At 36.9% G+C, this 23,628-nt stretch overlaps 2 protein-coding genes and 1 pseudogene across 2 annotated transcripts; 1 reads left to right on the forward strand and 2 right to left on the reverse strand.

Annotated features, from left to right (window-relative positions):
• Nucleotides 1–7,853: 7,853 nt before the first annotated feature.
• Nucleotides 7,854–9,576, forward strand: LOC120172228 (membrane-anchored ubiquitin-fold protein 3-like). The gene is made up of 3 exons (XM_039179745.1): nucleotides 7,854–8,178; nucleotides 8,725–8,895; nucleotides 9,273–9,576. The coding sequence occupies exons 1-3, from the start codon at nucleotides 8,043–8,045 to the stop codon at nucleotides 9,326–9,328; spliced, it is 363 nt and encodes a 120-aa protein (XP_039035676.1). The 5' UTR covers nucleotides 7,854–8,042; the 3' UTR covers nucleotides 9,329–9,576.
• Nucleotides 9,577–9,798: 222 nt separating this feature from the next.
• LOC120172186 lies at nucleotides 9,799–15,978 on the reverse strand (annotated as a pseudogene).
• An 876-nt stretch (nucleotides 15,979–16,854) lies between these two features.
• On the reverse strand, nucleotides 16,855–22,604 carry LOC120172237 (protein MICRORCHIDIA 7-like). The gene is made up of 19 exons (XM_039179752.1): nucleotides 22,220–22,604; nucleotides 21,863–21,937; nucleotides 21,689–21,723; nucleotides 21,531–21,609; nucleotides 21,098–21,190; nucleotides 20,913–20,997; nucleotides 20,226–20,301; nucleotides 19,967–20,095; nucleotides 19,684–19,782; nucleotides 19,473–19,574; nucleotides 19,043–19,204; nucleotides 18,864–18,959; nucleotides 18,728–18,779; nucleotides 18,195–18,306; nucleotides 18,011–18,084; nucleotides 17,774–17,888; nucleotides 17,610–17,697; nucleotides 17,222–17,344; nucleotides 16,855–16,987 (listed from the first exon to the last, which is right to left on the reverse strand). The coding sequence occupies exons 1-19, from the start codon at nucleotides 22,602–22,604 to the stop codon at nucleotides 16,913–16,915; spliced, it is 2,055 nt and encodes a 684-aa protein (XP_039035683.1). The 3' UTR covers nucleotides 16,855–16,912.
• Between the last annotated feature and the right edge of the window lie 1,024 nt (nucleotides 22,605–23,628).

Consider the following 23,628-nt stretch of genomic DNA (forward strand, 5'->3'; position numbering starts at 1 on the left):
GTATCGTCGAGCTGAATAGAGTCGAACTCGACAATTTTATTGACAAATAGCCCTTCTTGCCATGAGCTATGTTGTAAATGATATGACCTCGAAGTTGAGTGTAATCGAACTCGGGAGTCTTTGGCAGATAGCCCTTCTCGACTTAAGCTATGCTGCATATGATGTGCCTTGGAGCTGAGCGTAGTCGAACTCGAAGGTCTTTGGTTGGCAGATAACCCTTCTTGACTTAAGTTATGCTGCATATGATGCGCCCTCGAAGCTGAGCGTAATCGAACTCGGGGGTCTTTGGCAGATAGCCCTTCTCGACTTAAGCTATTCTGCAAATGATGTGCCTTGGAGCTGAGCGTAGTCGAACTCAAAGGTCTTTGCTAACAGATAACCCTTCTAGTCTTGAGTTATGTTGTAAATGTTATGCCCTTGAAGCTGAGTGTAATCGAACTTAAGGGTCTTTGGCAGATAGCTCTTCTCGACTTAAGCTATACTGCAAATGATGTGCCTTGGAGCTGAGCGTAGTCGAACTCAAAGGTCTTTGCTAACAGATAACCCTTCTAGCCTTGAGTTATGATGTAAATGTTATGCCCTTGAAGCTGAGTGTAATTGAACTTAAGGGTCTTTGGCAGATAGCTCTTCTCGACTTAAGCTATACTGCAAATGATGTGCCTTGGAGCTGAGCGTAGTCGAACTCGAAGGTCTTGATGGCAGGTAGCCCTTCTGGCCTTGAGCTAAGCTGCAAATAGTTTGTTTAAAAATGGCTTCCCTTTACGGGTCGAAAACGGTCATGATTCTTCCGGTGGTTCCCCTAAGCTGGTCTGGGAAAACCTACTGATAAATTCTGACAGCCGGATATCTTCCGTCGTGGAATTGAAATCTGGCTTGAAAGTGTTAACTGAAAACATGTTGCTCCTGGTGAGTTTGAACAGAACTAGATTTGATCTGAATTGGTTCTCGAACCCATCTGAGATCTGTAGTTATGTAAAGTCGCTTGAGGTGTAGCCTCTTGCTGCTGAGTTACACCATCGTTCTTTAGAGGTGCTTGCAAGTCGAGTAGCCTTCATCCTGAAGTCGAAGCTTGACTCTGAAAGCTGCAAAATTATGTATGCTAAAATGATGAATGTGATGCACCTAAGTATGTCTAAGATGCATGCAATCATGAATGAATTATGATTTATTTCTTGGATGGAGTCTCGTGCTTTGTCTGCCAATCTGGTCCATGGAATCGATCGTGCCCCATTTGCTTCTCGAGCTTGGGCTTTACAGACATTTCATATCTGAGATTGTTCTGTTTGAAAACGTTTTTCTCCTTTTTCTTGTTTCAGGAGAGAGAAATGATAAAAATGTTGTAAAGTATTGTTCGCAATTGAATCAAATTGTAAATGTGAGTTCAAAGAATATCAAAGGAATCAATAGCTCTTTTAATGTTTTCAGAGTTACAGCTCTTTGACCAGTGTCAAATGGATGGGTTGGCTTTAGCTTGGCCTCCTTTATAAGGTTTTGGTAAAAAAAAAATGTCATTTTTTTTTTGAAATATCGCAACATGCTTTGGCACTTCAATTGGGTGCGGACAAAATGACACAACTAGCATGATCACTTACTAGACCTTTTATTTCAGTCCTCTGAAATCTTCTATTTGTTCAAGCTTTGTAGGCTCCTCTAACAAAGGCAGTGCAAAAACATCGGTCTAAAAATGAAATTCTTGAGTGCTCGTGTGTAGTTGACTATAACAGGTGTTCCTTAACTCCCTTAGTCCTTTTTACCGAAAATTTCTTGTTTAGATAAATTTGATTTAACTTGTCATTATCTGGCTAGCTGAATCCATAAAGCCGGGGCATTTAACCAATTGCCTTAGAGGGACAACTTAATATTATAATCACTCTTATCAAGTTAACTGAAGGGTTCATCTCATCACAGAGTCTTCATCCTGACAAGAGCAGTGGAGCAAACACCGAATTGCCAAGTGTCCGAGCAATGTCATGGTTTGAACGTAATCTACTCATAAGGCCAGGGCTTTCAAGTTTCCTCTATGACCAATTGCCTTAGCGGAATAGCTCAGTTTTTACGGATTTAATTTCTTAAGATTGTCAAGAAGAACCTGTCATAGTCTAGGTGTTTTTGAAAGTCAAGGAATCTCATCTTTATAGTTCAATTTTCAAGCAACTGACCTAAACTGGATTCACCTACTCGACTCTTTCATTTGTAAGGATCATCATCGTCATTGAACGTCTTAAATAAAAAACATAGTAATGTCATATGCAAATGATGCCCCACGTTATCCGCACCTTGTGAAAGAAAAGGGTTATATTGGTTCATTGCAAGAGCAGGATATGGCGTTTGAGTGTATATTCTGGATGAGGTCAAAGTCCTTTATTTTAAATCATGTTACTCCGTCAAAGGTCTGTAACTTTGAATCGTTTACGGAGTTTCTTAATTCAGATGATATTCAAAGAATTGCAAGTTTACAAATGTGATTCATTGCTCGTTATCATTAAAGTAACATAAATTTATTCAAATGTTCTTACAAAAACTTGAAAAATTGAAGGAAAAAAAAAAACAAGTTCAAACAGAATGATGAAATGATATTCCTCACTTGGATGCCCCCAAGTTGTTGAAGTCAATCCAATTCTGGTTACGCATCTTTTGTACGACCCTCTTGAATGCGTAACAGTTCTCAATTGTGTGCCCTGGGACTCCGCCGTGATATTCACAATACGCATTCTCATCATACCACTTGGGGTATGGGGGCTTCATGGGTTCGACTGGATATGGTGACACCACATGGGTGTCAAGAAGTTGCTGGTAAAGCTCTTTGTAGGTCATGGGAATAGGGTCGAAATGTTCCCTTTCCCTCCTGGAATCTTGTTTAGAAGTACCTGACGGTACCGTTGCAGTTGATTTTGGGCTGGAGATTGTAACACCCTTGCTGAAGTGTTTGATGTTGTTAACCTCTCCATCCCTCTCCCTCATAGGAGGCTTCTTACTGGCTTCCCCATCCTTAATCTTGCCTTGCTTTATGGCCGACTCAATCATTTCTCCGGCCATAACCAAGTCTGAAAAGCTTCCTGATGTGATCGCCACCAGATGCCCGAAGTATGGAGCCTTCAGAGTCTGCACGAAAAGTTTTCGGGTTTCCTTTTCATCTAACGGTGGATGAACTTGCACAGCCAAGTCCCTCCATTTTTGTGCGTACTGCCTGAAACTCTCGTTATGCTTCTTTTCCATGCTTTGTAGCATAACTCGATCTGGCCTTATGTCGTTGATATGCTTGTATTGTTCCAGAAATGACTTGGCCAGGTCCTTCCAGGTCTTGATATTTGATCGGCTGAGCTGGTTGTACCACCGAATGGCTGAGCCCGACAGACTATCCTGAAAACAGTGGATCAGGAGTTGGTCATTTCCTCCATATCCTGTCATCTTTCGGCAAAACATGGTGATGTGAGCGGATGGGCAACTGTTCCCGTCAAACTTCTCGAACTCTGGGGACTTAAATTTCGGGGGAAGAACCAAGTCCGGGACTAGACTAAGTTCCGTTGCATCGATTTCATGGTAGTCACGGTCTCCTTTGACTATATTCATTTGGTCTTCCAATTGTTTGATTTTTTCCTCCATCTTCTTTGCTTTGTCCTCTTCGTCCAAATCCGGTACATGGTAATAACCCGGATTGTCCTTAAGGTTAAATACAGAGGACGAGGGCTTTGCTTTTGCCGTCGATGAGTCCCCCCGAAGTTCTGGTAAGATTTCAGGTGAGATGACCACTTGTGGGATAGGTTGTATAGTTACCCCTTCCGATGAACCTGCCCCAGGCACACTGGTCTGTTGTAGGCCAATTAACTTGGCAACGATCTGATCAACCAAGGACTCTTGGTTCTTTGTGATTGTTTCTAGAGTATTTCGACTGTTCTGGTTTATCTTGTCTTCTAGCTCTTTTTTGTAGTTTTAACATATTCTCCTCGATTTGTGTAATTCTGGCTTCCATCCTCTTCTTCTTCAAACGAGTGTTATGTGGATGGGGTGTGTCCAATGCTTGAGACGGTGTATCCAGTATTTACTCCTTTTGATGAGATATGTATATGTTAGTTAATTTGAATGTAAAGAAAATAACAAAATGCAAATAAAATAACGAAATGCAAAATGTCTAAATGCATGATGCATGAAATGTCCGAGGCATTGATCCAAAAAATGTGCCTGTTATTCTGAATAACCCTTATTGGTGACAAAAGTGTTACATCTGAAGAGACAAAAAACCTTTTTTGATGGTACAAATCCTGTACAGCTTCTGACAAATTGATTCGTCTTTTTCACTAGTTGAATATCCTGTCGAACCATTCCGGCTCCTTTGGCTAAAATGTGCAAATAATGAGATGCTTGCCCCAAAAAAAAAAAGATCTCGAAGGACTGCATCTCCGACTTTCACTTTCTACCGAGCTTGTTCCAAACGAAAGTGTCTTTGGAGCCTTCCATCCGAAGTTTGTCGACTTGTTTTTGGAATTCATCAATTAATGGTCTGCAGCTTAGATGGGGTTCCGCCACTTGTTATCGTAGTTTTCAAAAGGAGTTTCTGGGCCAGCAACATTTTCCTCGTCTTGCCCCTGCAACCTTTGCTTCTGAGTATTCTTTGACCACGGCTGGACTTCTGAGCTTTTTATCTCTTTGTATTATAACCCCTTTATCCATTAATACAAATTATTCATGTTTAACAAACACATTTTTTGTGGATCAATACCTCGTTTTAATGATGCGAATGATAAAAAAATGCCAAAGAATAAAAATGAAAGGAGGAAGAGAAACAAAAAAGTTAGTGAGATAATGATGATAATAAAAATGATGAAAATGAAAAGTCTTACCCCACATGATAATATACCCGAACATGCTTAATATTCCTACACAGACATGATTTCTATCCCGCATGCTAATTTCAAACAAATGCTAACCGCATATTTGTCTAGTTCGCATGCTTTGAACAGAAAGTAAAGCATGAAATAAAACAGCCTAGGGTTTGGAATGAGGTTTCGGGGTGGGCTCTAATTCCCTGTACTCTCCCGGTTTAGGTTCTAAAAAAGGTACTCGAGTTCCCCTTGTCGGTGCCCCCTTGGGCTTGCCAGACCCTTAGTCCTAAGCCCATTATAAGCTTGTGTGGACTAAGTTAAACTCGAGAGGAAACATTCCCTTATGCCCATACGGAGAATGAATTCACACGAAGGCATAAGGTATATGAATCCCGAAGGTTACTTGCTAGGCCCATACGGTGAATAAATTCACACGAAGGCGTCGCTTTCGCCCCCACTTAAAAGGGTTCGGAGCTCGGGTATAGAGCCTGAGATAGAAACTTTTCAAAAATCTGAAATCATTGAAAAAAATGTTAGTACAACTATTTATTTGAAAAATAATCAAAGGTAAATAATCGGAACTGAATAAATAAATTAAAATTTAAATTTACAATTTTCGCATAAAAAGACAACCGAAAATTAATTCTGGCCTGACTCACTTACCTGTCCCCAGCGGAGTCGCCAAGCTGTCGTAACCGTCTTTCGGTTGGACCCCGGAATTGGGCTTTGACGTGAAAAATGGATTGGGAGTCGCCACCGACCACTTTAAAATGAATTTAGGTGGGCCGGACACCATCTTACCTGATCTGCGTTGTACCAAAAATATGTCGGATTCGGGAGTCGGTTATGGCCAAGGAAGGATTAGCACCCTTGAACTGCCCTTTCGGTACCAATTAATTTGCCGTTGTCTTTTTGCGAAAATTGAAAAATTTAAATTAAAATTTAAATTACCCGATTCGAAGTACTTACCTTTGATCGGATGAAACGAAGATCCTTAAAGAGATAGATATGTTAAAAAATGAATAAAAGAATAATAATAAAATTAACTAAAATAATAAATAAAAGGAGGAAAAAATGAGGAAAAAAATGAATAAAGAGGAAAAATATTAAATAAATAAAAAACAAAAAAAAACAAAAATAAAAATAATAAAATAAATTTAAGGGAAATGAGAAAAAAATACTAATAAAAAATGTTAAATAATAAAAAATAATAATTACAATTAAAATAAAATCAAATAAAAATTTATAGGGTTAAATCGAAACAAAACAAAATTAAGGGATTAAATTGAAATAAAAATGAAGGCTGCAAAAACGAAGAGTAAAGAGTTAGGAGGGCCAAACAATAATTAAGCCTAAATTCGGAATAATGACTAAAATACAAACAAAATAAAATTAGAAATCCCAATCGAAGCTGTTGAAAATTATTCTAGTGACCAAAATACAAATGGTACAACTTACAGGGACCTAGAACACAGTTTACCCATGCGTTGACCCGAGAGATGCCCTAGACTCACCTAAACGGCGTCGTTTTGGGGGTTTATATACCCCTTATATGCGCTTTTGGCTATCACTCTCCCTTATTTCCCTAATCTGGCCGTTCTCTCCTCTTCCTCTTCTCTCCTTTCAGACGCAGACCAACCATACACAGAAACCTTACGACCTCTTACCCAGAAAATGTTACCTTTGATGGCCTTTCACTTTCCCGGTGGTTTCTTCGGCGTTTGGTCTTTGTGTTTCGTCGTTTTGCTTGTTCTCTTGGTTTTATCGTAGCGTTTGGTTGTTGGTGTTTTTTGTGTGTGTGGTTTCGATCCTTTTGTAGTCTCTCGGTTTTGTTTACTGTATATGGTTGATGGTTGTGTTTCGGTGACGCTGGCTCCTTGTTTTACTGTGGGTTCTGTTTATTTTGTTGGTGATGTCCTCGGTCTTACTGTTGGTTGATGTTGTTGTGCTGATGGTGTTGTGATGTTCGTCGTGGGTATTGTGTTTCTCTTGGTTCGTTCTTGGTTTACTGTGGCTATGGCTTTCGATGTTCTCCCCCTTCTCGGGGGTTCTCTCCGTTGTATTTATAGGCCCCGATGGGGGTCCGTTTCCGACTGTTTTGGGGTCGATCCCGGATATTCCGGGGTCGTTCTCGGTGATCTCGGATGGTTCAGTCCGAGTAGTTCCGGTTTTGGTGTTGCACATCGTCGAAATACTCGGCCGGCCAGTGACTTTCGATCCTCTGTAACCCTTGACCTTGACCGTTGGATTGGGTCAGATCCAACGGTCCAGGATCTGATGCGGCGCTGGACTTAACGTGGAAACCCTAATCTTTTGGACTTTATTCCTGGGCTGGGTCAGGCCCTACTGTTGGACCTGCACATTGGATTTTTGGACCTGGATCCTGAACAACAAACAAAGCATAAAAATAAGGAATAAAATAACATAAAATAAAATAATAATAATAAATAATAAAATAAAAATATTTTCAAAAACATATATAATATATAAATTTCTAAAATATTTTTTTTAAAAACTATAATATATATATATTTTCAAAAATTATATAATATATATGTTTTCAAAAATGTTTTAAAAACTATATATTATATTTATTTTCAAAATGTTTTAAAAACTATATAATATATAAATGTTTTCAAAAATATTTTCAAAACTATAATATATGTGCTTTCAAAAATGTTTTCAAAAATTATATATATAAGTATATATAAAAAATGAGACGAAAATGGGTGTCTACACTACCGATGTTGGATATATCCATCCGCACACCTTTTCAATTCTTTTACAAATGTATTCAAATTGTAAATTAAATCATTATTTGTTTATATAAAATAAAATAAAACTTTTTAATATACAAAATATGTAAAATTTATTTCACTTATTCAAAAGCTCGAGAAGAAAAGAGGAGAGAAAGGAACCTGGACAGATACGACGGCGTACCAATGCAGTAAGCAAAGGACGTTTCTTCTACCGCTTCCCACAACGAAAGATCAACCTAAAACGGCACCGTTTTAGTAGAGCGGTGGAGGCTTATGGAAGATGGCAATTTCTCTTATCAAGATGTTCCTTTTTTGATTCACCAAACACCAATCTTTTCAAAAGATCCATACGAATAAAAGAAAACTTGAAAAAGCGGCCTCCCAATCAATCAGCCCGAACCCCTAGGAAGAATTGAAGCGGTTAAAGACGGTGGTCGGCGGCTAATCGGAGGAGAGAAACTGAATGGAAATGCCGTCGGAGGATTTGTTGGATATAAAGTTCAGGCTTTATGACGGGTCGGATATTGGTCCGTTTCCGTACTCGGCGACATCCACGGTTGATATGCTTAAGCAGAGGATTGTCTCTGATTGGCCCAAAGGTTTCCTCTTTTGAATTATTTTCATTTCTTTCTATAATTGCTCATGACTGTTGGGTTTTATTGAAGATTTCTGGTAAAATTTGGAATGATTTGCTCTATAGTATGCGGTTATTGTGAAGACTGATGAACAAAGCTATAGGGTTTGCATTTGAATGCAGGTTAGATGATTCTGTGGAATTTGGGTTCTTAGGTAGCCTTAGAAAGAAGGCGATAATCTTTCTGTATTAGAGTACCTTCGTTGTTAATGCCATTGGTTTGTACTTAAATTCGATTTGAAAATGATTAGTAAGAGCTGCAGTATGTTCTTATGAATGTAGATTCAGTGGAAGGCTAAATTTAGCTGTATAAACTGTAAATGCGTGTTGTTGAAATGTTCAAAAATTGATGTTATCCTCATTCTTTTTGAACTGCAAATATCGTCAAAGAACAGCATTGATTTTGCTCCATTTGTTACCTATGAACAATCCCAGAAGGAAGTTTTAAAGGCTAACAGTTTCGAGCATTTCGTTTTTAATTATCTTAGATGCTGTCGTTGCCCTTCCTCAGGTAAGACGATTATTCCAAAGGCGGTGAATGAAGTGAAGCTGATAAGTTTGGGTAAAATTTTGGAGAACAATAAGACTGTTGGTCAGTGTCAAGTACCCTTTGGAGAAGTTGCAGGTGGAGTTGTCATAATACATGTTGTAATACAGCCAGCTCTTGCAAAGACTAGAACAGGTATTCTCCATAACTGACTACCAGTGATTGCTAAAAGCCGAAACTTGGAGTATTTACATTGATGGTTAATGAGAATGTTGCTCCAAGTTATGGTGAACGTATCAGAGGCCATCTTTTTGCCTGTATTCATAATAAAGAAATCCCCTAGCCATTGCTGCATCATTCCATAATTCTTCGTGCCGATAAGATCTGTTACCAGGATTACATTTCATCATTTAGGTCAATAATATGCGAGTCAATGACACTGTACAATTATAATTTAGTGTACCTTTACTTGCCGTTTAAGTAGAAACTTTATTCAAGTGGTGGACATCTGCATTTTTTAATACTTAATATGTCTAACTAATCAACTTATGCTTGGCTTTTTGTCTGAACAGAAAAGAAGATTGATGATTCACCCCGAAAGATTGTATGCTCATGTTCCATTTTATAAAGGCAAACACTTAGAGTTGGAAAATCATAAACATCCGGCATTCCTGTATGTAGAATGCAAAGTTGTGTACGAATTCACAGCAGAGTGATGATGATGTACATTGGTTTTTTCTATGACTTGTTCAGTCTCTTTACGGGTTGTTTCCCGATACTAGCTTGAATCATTTGAAAAGTTAATAGTGTATGTAAACAAGAAAAGTACCCGAAATTGTAAGAAATGTCTCTGTATAAATGCTATGTATTACTAATAAAAGGCCTTCTCGTGCAGGTAACCTTTCGTTCATTGTGGTTCGATAAGAACATCTAAGCGAAATTCATAGTTATGGTCAAAGGAGATTCGAGTGAAAGCAAATGACCGCTGAGGATGTAAACAAGTTCTAAAAGCGGATAATTATCTCATACATTAGCAAATTAGTACGAAATACAGATTCTAAGAAATGCCTACAAATCTTCATCCGAAAAACTGCAATAGGAAAGGAAGAACAGGGCAGGACAAAGTACCTTAAATCTTGCTTAGAACTTTCTCGGTGGCTGCAATAGTCTTTCGGATGTCTTCTGATGAATGTGCCAAGCTTGTAAATCCGGCTTCGAATTGTGAAGGTGCTAAGTATAGAGCTTCTTCAAGCATTCCCCTATAAAACCTAGCGAATTTTGCAGTATCACTCTTCTTTGCATCATCGAAGTTGTGAACAGGCCCTTCCGTGAAGAAAAATCCAAACATCCCGCTGATATGCCCTCCACAGATAGCATGTCCGGTCTTCTTTCCTGCATCTAAAATGCCTTGAACAAGTTCTCCGGTGATCTTATCTAAGTATTCGTTAGTTCCTGGTTCTTTCAACCGCTTAAGGGTGTGTATCCCGGCTATCATTGCCAATAGGTTACCACTCAAGGTCCCAGCCTGGTACATAGGCCCTGCAGGTTCCACCATTTCCATGATCTCCCTCCTTCATATGCATCAACAGGCAGACCATCACCAATGATCTTCCCTAGTGTTGTTAAATCTGGAGTTATGCCGAAATACTCCTGTGCCCCACCGTACGACAAGCGAAATCCGGTCATCACTTTTTCAAATACGAGGAGAGCACCATTTTCCTTGGTTAGGCGACGTAGGGCTTCAAGGAAGTCAGGTTTAGGCGGAATGAAGTGTAACCCCCAGACCGATGCGGATAACTCGATCCGATCTGGGTTGTCACATTAAGGTCACCGGAGTGACCCACTGTAAAAATAGCAAAAAATTTAAAAAATTTTATCAGAACATGTAAACTTATAAAATCATTTGTCACTATTTAAAAAATAAAACAGATTTCTAGACTCGTATATAAAACAAAATACAATTACATTCCCCCTAATCACATGTACCATTTTCTGAAATCAACGCCGGAAGAACTCCCGTACTGATGACGATAGTTGCACTGGTACAATTCTTTTAACCTGCAATGTTGAGTAATAGAGTGAGCTTCGGAAAGCTCAGTAATACAGAACTACCAGATGATGCTGATGAACGTGCGATACAAATAAATATTTATATATCCTTATTGTTTCCGAACATTTACAGACTTTTCTGCTGAGCAGAGATCCTACTGATATTTCAGGTGGTAACGGACAATGAGCTTTCAGTTCAGAGAAATATTTCGGATGACTGAGTTCAGGAGATCAGAATAGGTTATCTAGTGTGTTCCCGTAAAACCAGTGAAAAGATACATATCTTTTAAAGCAGTAGCAGTTTAAAACATATTTACCCTGTGCACAAAGCAGAGGAGCATGCAAAAACGATAAGGTCTTATACTTGCACATAACAAAAGAGCATGGGAAAACTGTAAGGCTTACCCTTGCACACAGCAAAGGAACCTGGGAAACTGTAAGGCTTACCCTTGCACACAACAAAGGGACCTAGTGGGAACTGTAAGGCTTATCCTTGCACAGAGCAAAGGGACCTGGGGGAACTGTAAGGCTTACCCTTGCACACAACAAAGGGACCTGGGGGAAACTGTAAGGCTTACCCTTGCACACAACAAAGGGACCTGGGGAACTGTAACGATAATTAATCCATATTTAGAAATCATGTACAAAAATACCGTAACCAGAAACCATATCAAAATATGTGGTAAATCGGATATCAAAATAAAATGTATTCAGAACATCGGGTATTGTCTCATAAAAATATTCAGTACGTGATTTATCAAGATCATATTTTCCAATGAAAATATGAAACCCGATAACATATTTCAAGTAAACATAGTTCATAAAACCAGTAGATTCCATGATGTCATAAATCAGGAATAATTCATATTTTTTGATAAAACCCGTAATCGAAAAACATATAACATGTTGTCATGGTTCATAAACCAGTAAATCAATAGTTTCGGTAAAACTCATTTAAAAACATATAAAATCGTCATGTGGTACATATGGAATACACTAGGATATCCAAGTATTTCTCAAAGACACTTAGTAGTTATCAGAATGAATAACATGAAACTGATGTAATTTGATCAGATTCTAAAAATGAGGTCCTATTAAAGGGAATCGATTGCTAACCAATCTAATCCGACATTTAAGGTTGATACTTTAGAATTCCGATATGATTCATGTGCATCAGGAAAGTGTTCAGAAATCTTTATACAAAATATGTTGTTTGATCTGATTATCGAACAACTCTTAGATGAATAGTTCCTAGAACTAATGTTTATCGATTGGTCAATTCATCGTTCTTCCAGGATATTTACTCTTTAATACCATAATTTCTAGTCCATATATCATCTTCGGAATCATTGCTAAATAAATCTTCCAATGTCTTTATTTCATGTTCACGCTTTCACTATATCATGAAATGTTGACGTGCTTGATTTGTAGTTCATGATCCATAAGAAAATTACATCATGTATGTTCATTAACATTTCCAGACTCATCCAAATCACTTACTTAATCCTTAGTCCTTGAGGTTACTTGATTCATTTAGCAGTCAAGTCCATTCTAGTTATTTTAGGGCTTTCCAGGGTAATCCAGACGTTTATGAATTTCGGATACATATTGTACTTCCGTTCAATTCAATTTGGTCTTCATGGTTGATTTGTCTAACAAATATCAAATTCTTACTACTGAATACGAGCTAGAGTTGAGTTGAGCTGAATACTTCCAAAATTATCATTGAGCTAAACTTGAGTAGACGAACACTCATTCAAGTAATATCTATGCCGTTCAGGTACTGACATATCATTAAGGTTGATCGGCTCACTTAAGATGTGTTCCATAACTTTTAAAGGTAGTCCAATACCTATGCTTATTTGGATTCCTTAATTAATCCAAGACATTTACTTAGTATAGGCCATAAGGGTATTTTCATAATTTTAGTGTTCAGTTTTATTCCATTCATTTCAGAGCTCGAGGATATCCAATCATTCTTGAGCTTGGTGATATTATTGGGTCATTTCCATTACAGGGGTATTTTGGTCATTCTACAACAGTGTATTTCAATCCTTTCTTTCCGTCTGATCTTACTATTAAATTCAATCTTATCATTTATTTCAGTTCTTTCGAACAATTATGAAAACAGAACACCCTCGACAAATTGTTCTTCAGGTATTTACTCATAACTCGGATATTTCCGGGTCAAGTGCCTTCTCAGATTTTACAAACGGAATATTAGGAATTTTCCTGCACTAAGTCAAGATCTTAACAATCAAATTCGTACTTAATCGAGTTAAGTACAAATCCTCAAAGTATTTTCTCATTTAGGGTTAACTCGGACTATTTTACCTTTCAAGGGCATTTCTATAATTTCTTAACCAGATGATTTCGATATTAGCTCTTAACGAAAATAATATAATTTAGAGATCCTATGATTAATTACTTTCTTGAATACTCTCTGATCTTGAAATGATTCCCTTAATAGACTTCTACTATCCTTCACAAACTCTCTTAGTATTAAAACCGGTTATCCATAATTTACAAATAAAACTAACATTTCTTATGCACATCAGTAGTTATATCGGATCAATATGTCTTTTCAGAGTTATTAACCAACTTCCAGGGACAATTCTTGTCATCCTACAACATAAGGGTATTTTCGTAATTTTACCATACATGAATATTCTCATAATTTTCCATCCAAGTACTTTTAACATTTAACCTTTGATGATATAAAATATAATTTACAAATCCATGTCTGATTTCTTTATCACTAATCACAAACTTGTAATTTAATTCTAACAATCTTTCAATCTCTTATATTAGTCATTCAATCCATATTCAGTTACCGAATTTCTACCACATTCATATCGAGTTTATAAATTAACCATCTCCACAAAAGTGACCAACATTATCTTATTCATGTATTTACCAATATTAACATGTTCCATAAAGCATAAAGAGGTAGTAAAGTATTACCTCGATTTTCGTGCAATACTGATCAACCATAAAAATTTCATTCGAATGCCTTTGATATTCAATTCAACTTCCAATAATTTCTCAGATACATATCAACATAAATTATATAAAAAACAGAGCTTAATTACGATAAACGGATCGAATCGGGTGATAAATCAAATAAAAACAACTTACCGGGTTTGAATTTGGCGAAACGGATTGGATTCAGGACGTCGAAAGCACAAAATATGACTTTTCGAAAATTTGGAATTTTCGGTCAAACTCAAAGTCAACGGGTTTGACTGCCAATTTCGAGGTCTTCTGTCTGAATTTCGAAAAACGGACTGCGGAATCGGATTTGGAACGTCGAAAAATGTCAGGATAGGTATACTCGGTCAAAGTCAAAGGTCGTTTAATGCTCGGTCAAAGCCAGTCAAAGTTTTAGTCAACAGTGGTCAACGCCGGTCAACGGTCAACGGGTCAGGTCGAGTCAACGGGTCAGGTAGGGTTATGACCGGTCAAAACAAGAGCAAAACCGGTCAAACCGGTCATTTTTTCTTCCCCACGCGTAGTGGCGGTGCGTGGGGACGCGTGAACAGTGCTAAATTCATGGAAAAATTCCTAAAAATTATTTTAAGCGATTTCGAGCTACTTACAAAGCTCAGTTCAAATTTTTGAATGGCGGAGAGCTCGATTTCAATTAATCGGAAACTTTGACCGCTTCACCTCCTCACGCGCCGCCGTCTTCGGAGACCAAGGATGACATCGGCAGACTCGGGGCAAGGAACACGATGGTGCGGGAGGTGTCGTAAACGGATGCTCGGATCGTCGTGAATCGATGAAAAACCAACTGAAATTGGGTTATTACCGACGATACTTCCGATTGAAATTAACGACGAACGGCGACGATTCATGACGAAAGGTTTGAGGGTTTTGTTCCTCGCTCGACAACGAACACGATGATGGTTTCGGCTCGTCGATCGAAGATCGGATGACGAGTAGATCACAGTTTAAAGTTGGTGATCGGGAGAGGAATTATGAGCATTTTCTTCAGAAAATGCACGGGAAAGGGGTTATATTAACTACTAAAAAAAATGGTCAAATCATGAGTTTAGACACTGAATTTTTTGCATTTCTTAAAATAGTCTATCAACGTTGAAATTTTACAATTTAATCCACTATTTCTTTCAAAATACCAATTAAATCTACTATTTATAATTTCTTAAATTTAACCTCTAAATTGGGGTGTTACATGAAGCCAGAATTCCCAACGACGGGTTCAAGAATAATAACCGTAAGTTCAACAGCTTCTATGTCGTTGTAAGGGGCAGCTAGAGTTTCGAAAATGGCTGCTTTCCGGACACCAGGAGAGTCCGGCAGTCCTAGGGTAGCAACCCCACTACCTGCCTTGACAAGAAACGGATCAGCATGGCCATGGTAACAACCCTCAAATTTGATATTCTTTTCTCGGCCGGTGAAGGCACAGGCAAGGCAAGGCACAGGACACCCATGCAAGCTTCCGTTCCTGAGTTTACAAACCGAACCATTTCGATGCTAGGAACAGCTGAGATTACCATCTCAGCCAAAACATTCTCAAGAAGACAAGGAGCACCAAAGCTGGTTCCCTTCTTCATTGTTTCGGCCAGGGCAGCAAGCACCTGCAGATATATGCAAACCTAACAACTTTTAGTTGACATAACTAGGGATGAGCAAAAAATTGACTAAAAAAATTGATTTTTTTACTCGACTCAAAGAAGCTTAAAATAAAGTTTAACTTATAAAATATGACTCAAATACTTGAAAATTTTAATAACTAATGAATTGATTTTTAAGTTCGAGTCGGTACTTTAATATATATATATATAAACAGTTTAAATTAAAATCATTTAATACCATAACATGATAAATATTTACAATTAAATTTAAATAAAAAATTGAACAATTTGATTTTATTTCATAGATTTAAAGTTTGGGTTATAAAATATTATCCAAGAGTCAAAATTTTTAGCTAGACTTGACGGAATATTAAGATAATGCATCATCATCGACATTGCGTCCAATATATCAAAATGAATATGAACTTATGGAATTCGTCAAGGACTTGACCCCATCATCCGCATGAAGGTCCCCATGAGCCAAGGTCCCCATGAGCCAACGTAGTCGATGTACTGGTTACCATCAATGTCCCACATGTGAGAGCCCTTGACAGAATCAATCACAATCGGTTGTCCACCAACAGATTTAAAGGCATACACGGGAGAATTTACACCTCCAGGCATCAGATTATGTCCAAACATACCAGAACTCATCATCAATTCGATTCATCCAAAACATACCCAGATCGAAAAGCTTGAATTTGAACACAATTCAAAATAGGAACGAAAGGGGAAGAAGTGAGAATTACCTTGGCTGCATTGAAAGCCTCTTCAGATGTTAAAAGGTGGTTACCCGAATCATAATTGGTTCGGTTCAAAAAGTTCGCAATACAATTTGCTTGGTAAAAAACTACAATTGGTAGAAAATAAAGATTTATGGTGTTGCTATATAAGTTTATTGTATAGAATTTGGTGTTCGTACAGTTGCGTGTATGTATACTTGGAGAATCCATGAAACAAATCTAGATGAAGAAGGTTGCGATCCGATTTATGTTTGGTGTGTTTGAAAAGTTTTGAAAAAGAACTAAAACTGAGGATTTGTAATGATACGATACATATTTATTGTATAGGGTTTAGCGTTTGTACACTTGTATATCATTACCTGGAGTTGTGTGCTTTTTACATCTCTTGTAATATTATTGGCGAATATGATGGATTTTTCTTCTCCTGTAACTATGATTTTTAATGTCAATGGTTTTCCAATGTAAATTTGTGTATTTCTTTTCTTTTCTTTTCTTTTCTTTGATTCATTATCTTACATAATTTATAACATCAGGCATGTTTATACATACGATATTGATGTCCAATACTTTTTGACATAAACATGATACATACTTAAAACTCCCTATTATATGTACGACATACATACTCGTATCTAATACTTGCTGAATTTGGATAACAAGGCAGACACATCGCTAGCACTAACCAAAATATGTGTCCATTAAGTGAACACACCAAGCAGTCCCTAAATGTGTCATTTCTGGTTGGTTGTTAACAAAATGGGAGAGTTTGCATGACAAGAGAAGAAAAGTGCTTCGTTACCAGAAAATAACGATACCGGGCGATCAACGTTCGGGAGATTTCATCTTCTCCAGCATCATAATTTGGTCAAGCAACTCTTGAATGGTATTAGATGCATCCTACAGTGCCAACCATTCTCAAATTTTTATGAGTTGTCCCATCCAGGGAAGAAACGAAAACCTATCAGTTTAGGACTGAAATGGTGCACTCCGGCCAGTGCGGCACCGGCAACAATGGTTAAACTTTTAGCTTCTTTATCAAGTAAATCCTAGAATGAAAAAACTCAAGGAAGAAAGAATCTAATGAATGAGAAAATGCCAATAACAATGGAAAAATGGCGGAGAGGACATAACCTTTAGCTGCTTTCTCAAGTTTTCCTGCTCCTTGTCCCTACGATCCCTCTCCTCAGAGAAAATGCTAATCAGGCTTTCATGTTCAATATTCAGTTTGTCGATGTTTTCCTGTGCCGCTGTCAGCTAATAAAATGACACAAGAAGAAAGATCAAAAGTGTAACATAGCAACTCGAGATGTACTGATGTCAGGATAATTAGGGTTATGTCCGACTTCTACAACTGTCACCCTTGTTATCCTGACATCAGTACATCTTGAGTTTCATGGTTCATCGTTCAATCAATTTCAACAGCCAGTCTGACTTCTACAACAATGCTAATCACAGCAAATTATAGAACACATTACAAGCTATGTATTGTCATTGTATTAGAATACAAAATGGATCATACCTCTATTTCAAGTGATTTGCAGCTGCTTCTTTCTTTCTGCAAATCATTAAGCAATCCACCTTGATGCTCTCCTGTGTATTTCTCTAATCTACAAGAACATCTTTTAGTCGAAAGACGGGTCATAGAAGAACTGATGACGCCTAATGCATAGGTTTGGAAAGCACCTTTTTTTCAATTCACAATTCTCTTGCTTCAACTGTGCCAGTACATGTCTATTCCCATATCCGGGATTCTTCGTATTCAATTTAGTAGATTTTTTTGGATCATGATTGAAAGCATCTACGGGATTAAAAAGAACGAGATCCATCAATCAGGGAGTATGCTTACAGTTCACAGCTAACAAAAACACGTACATTGTTAAATGAAATACAAGAGTGGATATATGTGACAAGGTGTCATACTTTTGGCTAAAGTCTGATTTATAATCTTCCTATCACGTCGTGGGGCGTAACCGATTCTATGACAATTGGTGTACCTAAAAAGAAGCAGTCAATATTCATCAGATATGACTTAAAAAAGGAAAATTGTCCTGAGATCCAGAAGCAGAATTGTTACCAAGGGTATAACTAGAAAGGAACAACAAACCAGTAATTCTTTTGCATTTGTAATAGTCGAGCTTCAAGTCGGGCAAGAACTGTTGTACGCTCAAAACCCTGCTTATCATGAGCTGGCTCAACAAAATTAGCCTCCAAAACACCTGTCATAAACATAAAGCGAATTAAAATTGTAATGGCATACTGACAAAAATGCCCTTATGTTTGATTAAATAGTCATTTTAACCTTTATTCTTTTTTGAGCATTTTGGCCCCCAACCTCTCATTTTGGGGCAGAAATGTCCCTCCGTGGATGGAAACGTTAGTCACCTAACGGTCGATGCTCCAAAATAGGGGTCTTTTTGCCCTAAAATGAAACATTGGGCACCAAAATGCTCAAAAAAAAAAAAAAGAGTTAAAGTGACTATTTAGTAAAATATTAGGAACTTTTTTGACCTAAAATGAGACGTTGGGGTCAAAATGCTCCGAAATGACTAATTAGTCAAACTTTAGGGTTATTTTTTTGGCATTAAGCCAATTTCAATCCGGTAAACTAACTAGTAGTGTCCAATGTGGAAACAATACCTATAACTCCACGACCTTCACTCCCAGTAGAATTCCAAAGCCTCCAAAAGGGCTGGAGAAGTGAATTAAAGATTAGGCAGTTCAATATTTTTCAACACTATGGAAAATGAATATGTAGAGCAAATATACAGCAAACCTTGATGAGCCGGTTCTTGTGATAAACATTGAAACCCTGAACATCAATGTGATGTTTGGCATCTTTCACAAAACCAATTATCACCAAAGCAGAAAGCTGATAATAAAAATGCAAGAAACCAGTGTAAGACAAGCATAGACTGTAGTAAAACAGAACAGATAAGTTTTAGTACTTATTACATTCAAATCCTTAGGGGCTCCCTCGGCACTGGGATTTGGTCGATATGTTACCGTCTCAGTAAGCATCATATCATTAACTATGTTGTGGTGCTCAACATCTTTGCCGCGTAAAATGATTCTGAAGTTAGGAGGAAGTCTCAGATAAAGTATTGATGCATAACTCTGCAAAGTGAACACAGAAAAATAAACCAAAAATCAAATTTTAAAAGAAAAAATGAAGCAAAACTGTGCTTGTGCATGCTACTTCAGGCAAAGCATCAAATCATGTACAAGCAAGTAAAGCATCCAGATTTTTAGAGATCCTCCACCACGCTTGAACCAAGAAAGCACCAATGATCTAACACAAAGTTAAAGCATAATTAAAGACAGGCAGGCATTACTTTTTACCATTAAAAAACAATAATTATTAAATAAAATTAATGACAATTACCCTCAATGAATGTTTATATGTCAGAAAGTGCCTGGAGTTGGGAAACTGTTTGGCCATTTGTATATTATTCTCATCTCGGTTAACACCTCTGAGTTGGATATCCTGCCAACAATTTTCCAATAAAAGGTTTTAACATCACTAATACAATATATTCCGTTTGACATATAAAATTTTTAAATATCGAAAAGAATCCAAGACATCTGAGACATACATGAAGATCGCCAAGAAAATCAAGTTCCGATAACCCTTGGTCATCCTCCCAGAGATTATATATAATAATCCGTGTACCGTGATCTTTCATCAGATTGAACTAAAAGCAGGAAAAGGATTTTTTTTTACCAGAATCAAATTATACAACAGCTCAAAGCATAATGAAGATTCCAGCTTATCTGACAAGTGCTAAACTGAGAACTTGCAGAAAATGGAAAAAGAGATGAAATGGGACTAGAGAATGCACTGAGCAAACCGAAAAGCAACATTAGAATCAGAATTACCTGATGAAGCAGGTCTGCTTCACTGGAAAATGGAGACCACTCCACTATGGTATCCAAATTCCTATACCAATCACCGACGGTAGATCGTATAACCTTGTTCCATTCTTGTTGTTTCCATTCATAATCTAGCTGTTCATTTCAATACACAATTTGATTTAAGGGCACAACCAGAGCGTAGTTTCTGTAATAGCATATCAACTATGATGGTGATTATTAGCATATTCATCCAATTACTATACTAATATCTAGTTGGCATTACCATGGGTACCACAATGTCTTCCTTTCTTGTGCTAGTCAAAAATGTGTAGGATAGCAATCCAATGCTCTGTGTGGGGCTAAAAACAAACCACAGAATTTTATTACCATTTGCAGTGACAAAAACATAAAGAAAAGGTCGTTCTGGTGTATTGAAAATAAAAACAAAAGCATGAAATAAAGATATGCATGCAGAGAGAAAATATGCGAACACAATCACATATATAATCTTATCAAAATAATAATAATAATCACATATATCCTTTATCTCAATCACTTTTTATTTTCTCCCTCAAAATCAAAATATTCATAGAACAATGCATATTTACTCAATATAAAAGCATTCAATCACTGCTTCAACCTTGAAGACAGTGAAGCTAACTCGCAATAGGAGCTTAACATGCATATTTCCATTCTACTATTCAAAACAAGTCTGTCTTGCGCAGTCGAGAACATTAACCTCTAACACTATGAACAAAATGTGTAATCACTTTGTTTGGTCTACCATACAACATTCTCAAGCAAACAAAGTACATGTTTACTTAACATGCAGACTGCAGAAAACTTATTTTACCAAATAGTCCAATAAAATAAACATTTACTTCCGAATGCGGAACACTACTACAAAGAATCTAATATTTGCATTAACAATGATTATTCTAGCCCAGAAAAAGAACTAAGAAGGACTAACTGTTTTCCATCTTTTCCACAACACCGGGAAAATACAATAACGTCTGCACCAAGCCTCATGGTACTAGTCTTGAATCCGTTACCATCTGTAGAAAATGAATAAAAAAATATAAAATACTCTATGCGGATGCCAAAAAACAACTATGAAGTATCCTTTTTTTCAAGAGAGCGGAAATCACTAAATACATTGTCCAATGGTGTTCGCTACTTTGCTTTTTGCTGAATATCCAAGAGACATGCACTGACGCATTTTATCAGGATCCATCCCACCACCGTTATCTGCAATGACATGGATAAATTTCTGATACCTAACAAGTCATCAACGCAACACTGAACAACTTGATTCTTGAAGACCATATAAATATGTAGCACTTGACACATGTAGAAATGAGAAAACTAAATATGCAGAACTATGTCTTTACTTGCCTAGACAATCCTCCGTGTAACATTCTTTAGTCTCTACCTCATGGTTTAACTCATTAAAATCAGACAGAACTGATAGGTCCCATGAGGACCATGAAACCAGAATAACATGCATCAGTATGTAAAGGCAAACAGTGAAAACAGACAAACCAGAATAACCATATCAAACAAAATATATATATATGAAACACAGTACCTTCAATTAGCAACATTTGATTCACATCCTTGATACTTTTAAGCATGTCTACATTAACATGGGTAGCTCCATTGAAGACCTAAAATCAGAAAATGAAGACAAAATTGGAAAAAGAAAAGCAAGTATTACATGATTGAAAGAGTAATGTCATCAAGCACCTCATCCAAAGAGTTGTCAAGAAGTTCCGCAAAAGCTGCAGAAGTAAAATTAATATTTTATAAATACCGATAAGAATGAGAGCACATCAACAAGAGAAAAAGGCTCTTCTCATCCAATTGGAATAATAGACATGAATGTTTATGTTTGTTTTTGGTATATATAGACAGATCTACCTCCAAGAGCCCATTTATGACTCGTTGCATTTGAGTGTAGAAATTTTGGATGAACCCTTACATGATCCATACCACCTACAAGTCGAAAGAAAAACAAAGCAGAAGCATTGCAAAAAATAAGTAAATAAAGAAAAACAAAGCTCAAACAATTAAGTGCTCAATTAGTTATATTTTAGTTACTACAAATTAAGTTAAAGTTCTTTCCCTGTTTTTGTTAAACTGATTTCCAGATTAATGATGAGAAATTATTGAAATTTTTTTCTCAACTCCAACACTATCCCTCACATGCAAGATTTTTTACTCGATTCTAGAACATATAAATAAATTACTTGGAGGAGGATGTTATAAACTAAATACCTGAAGATAAATCCCAATCAGTAGATGGACCTCCGTCATATTCTCCGGCTTTCCAAAACTGATTGCACAGAACACTCTTACTCGCCGCCTGGTCCGGCTTTCCAAGCAGCACCGGAGCCTCTGCCACCGCAGTATCGGAGTCCAACCGAGCCGGATCATCCGGAGGAAGTAGAAAATCAACGCCGTTCAGCTTCCTCTTCTTCGAGACTCTACCTTCCGGGCCTTCCCCTGCAACGGCTGTACTTGCATTGCTGTTCTCGTCCGAGACACTGCTACTGCTGCTGAGTTCGATGACCGAGTCGGGCTGTGTCCATACTTCGCCGTTTAGTTTAAGTCTTTGAGCGCTTAACGTTTCCGGAATCTCTTGCTTCACGCGAATGTTCATGGATTGGCAGCCAAATCAAAAAACAACCGCAGTTCTAAAAAATGTAAGAGAAAGAAGAAATTCTAATTTTTGAGATTCTTGATTGAGGAACCTTTGCATGCAACATATACTCGAAGTAAAAAAAAAATTTGTAAAATATACTGAAATTGTTGGATTTACTGTTGGATGAACAAAATACTGAAGAATACTTCGAATTAAATGGTTAATTTCACCAACTACCCCTGTAATTTTGTTACTTTCACAATGTAGTCCCTTTACTTTTCAAATGTGCAATGCATTTGTATACTTTATTTTTAGGGTAAATTATAAAACTTTAGTCATCTAACTATTATTTTGGTCATTGGATTATTTTTTTTAAACTATCATTAATATTATGTTTTAATTTTATTTAGGTCACTCGACGTTAAAAAGTAATAATGATACTGACGTGTTACTAAAAGGTATGTCACATCATCATTAAAAAGTGACATCTCAATAGGTATGTTAATATTTTAACAGTTGGTGATCAAAATAAAATCAAAACATAACATTAACGATGACTAAAATGGAACCAAAGTGATACTTGGATAACTAAACACATAATTTACTCTTATTGTATTTTCTACGATAACCCTACCACTAACTATATTAAAGGATGATATGATAGACCCTTAGACCTATAAAATATTTTTTCTCAAAACTTAAAGGGCTTTTAACACCCTTTGGACCTTTAAAATTTAGTACTTAAACTTTATCCTTTACTCAATTTAGTCATTGATCGCAACCTTTGCAACTTGTCCTTTCAATTTATTCCTTAAGTACTTCGCACTCAAAATTCTCTTTTTCCTCATAAACCTTTCAGTTTTTTTATCTTGGTTTTGGGGTGTTATATCATGTCTAATATTAAGTGTATATATGAATAAACTACATCACGGGTAGACATTTTTTTCAAAAAAAAATTATAATAAGCATGTGTATAAAAACATAAAAAGGAAATTTTAATATTTTATATTTTATGTCGAATAAGGGTGTTCATAAGTTCAGT

Source organism: Hibiscus syriacus, unplaced genomic scaffold (assembly GCF_006381635.1).
Source record: "Hibiscus syriacus cultivar Baekdansim isolate YM2019G1 unplaced genomic scaffold, ASM638163v2 tig00111847_pilon, whole genome shotgun sequence".
In the NCBI taxonomy this organism is placed as follows: Eukaryota; Viridiplantae; Streptophyta; class Magnoliopsida; order Malvales; family Malvaceae; genus Hibiscus; species Hibiscus syriacus.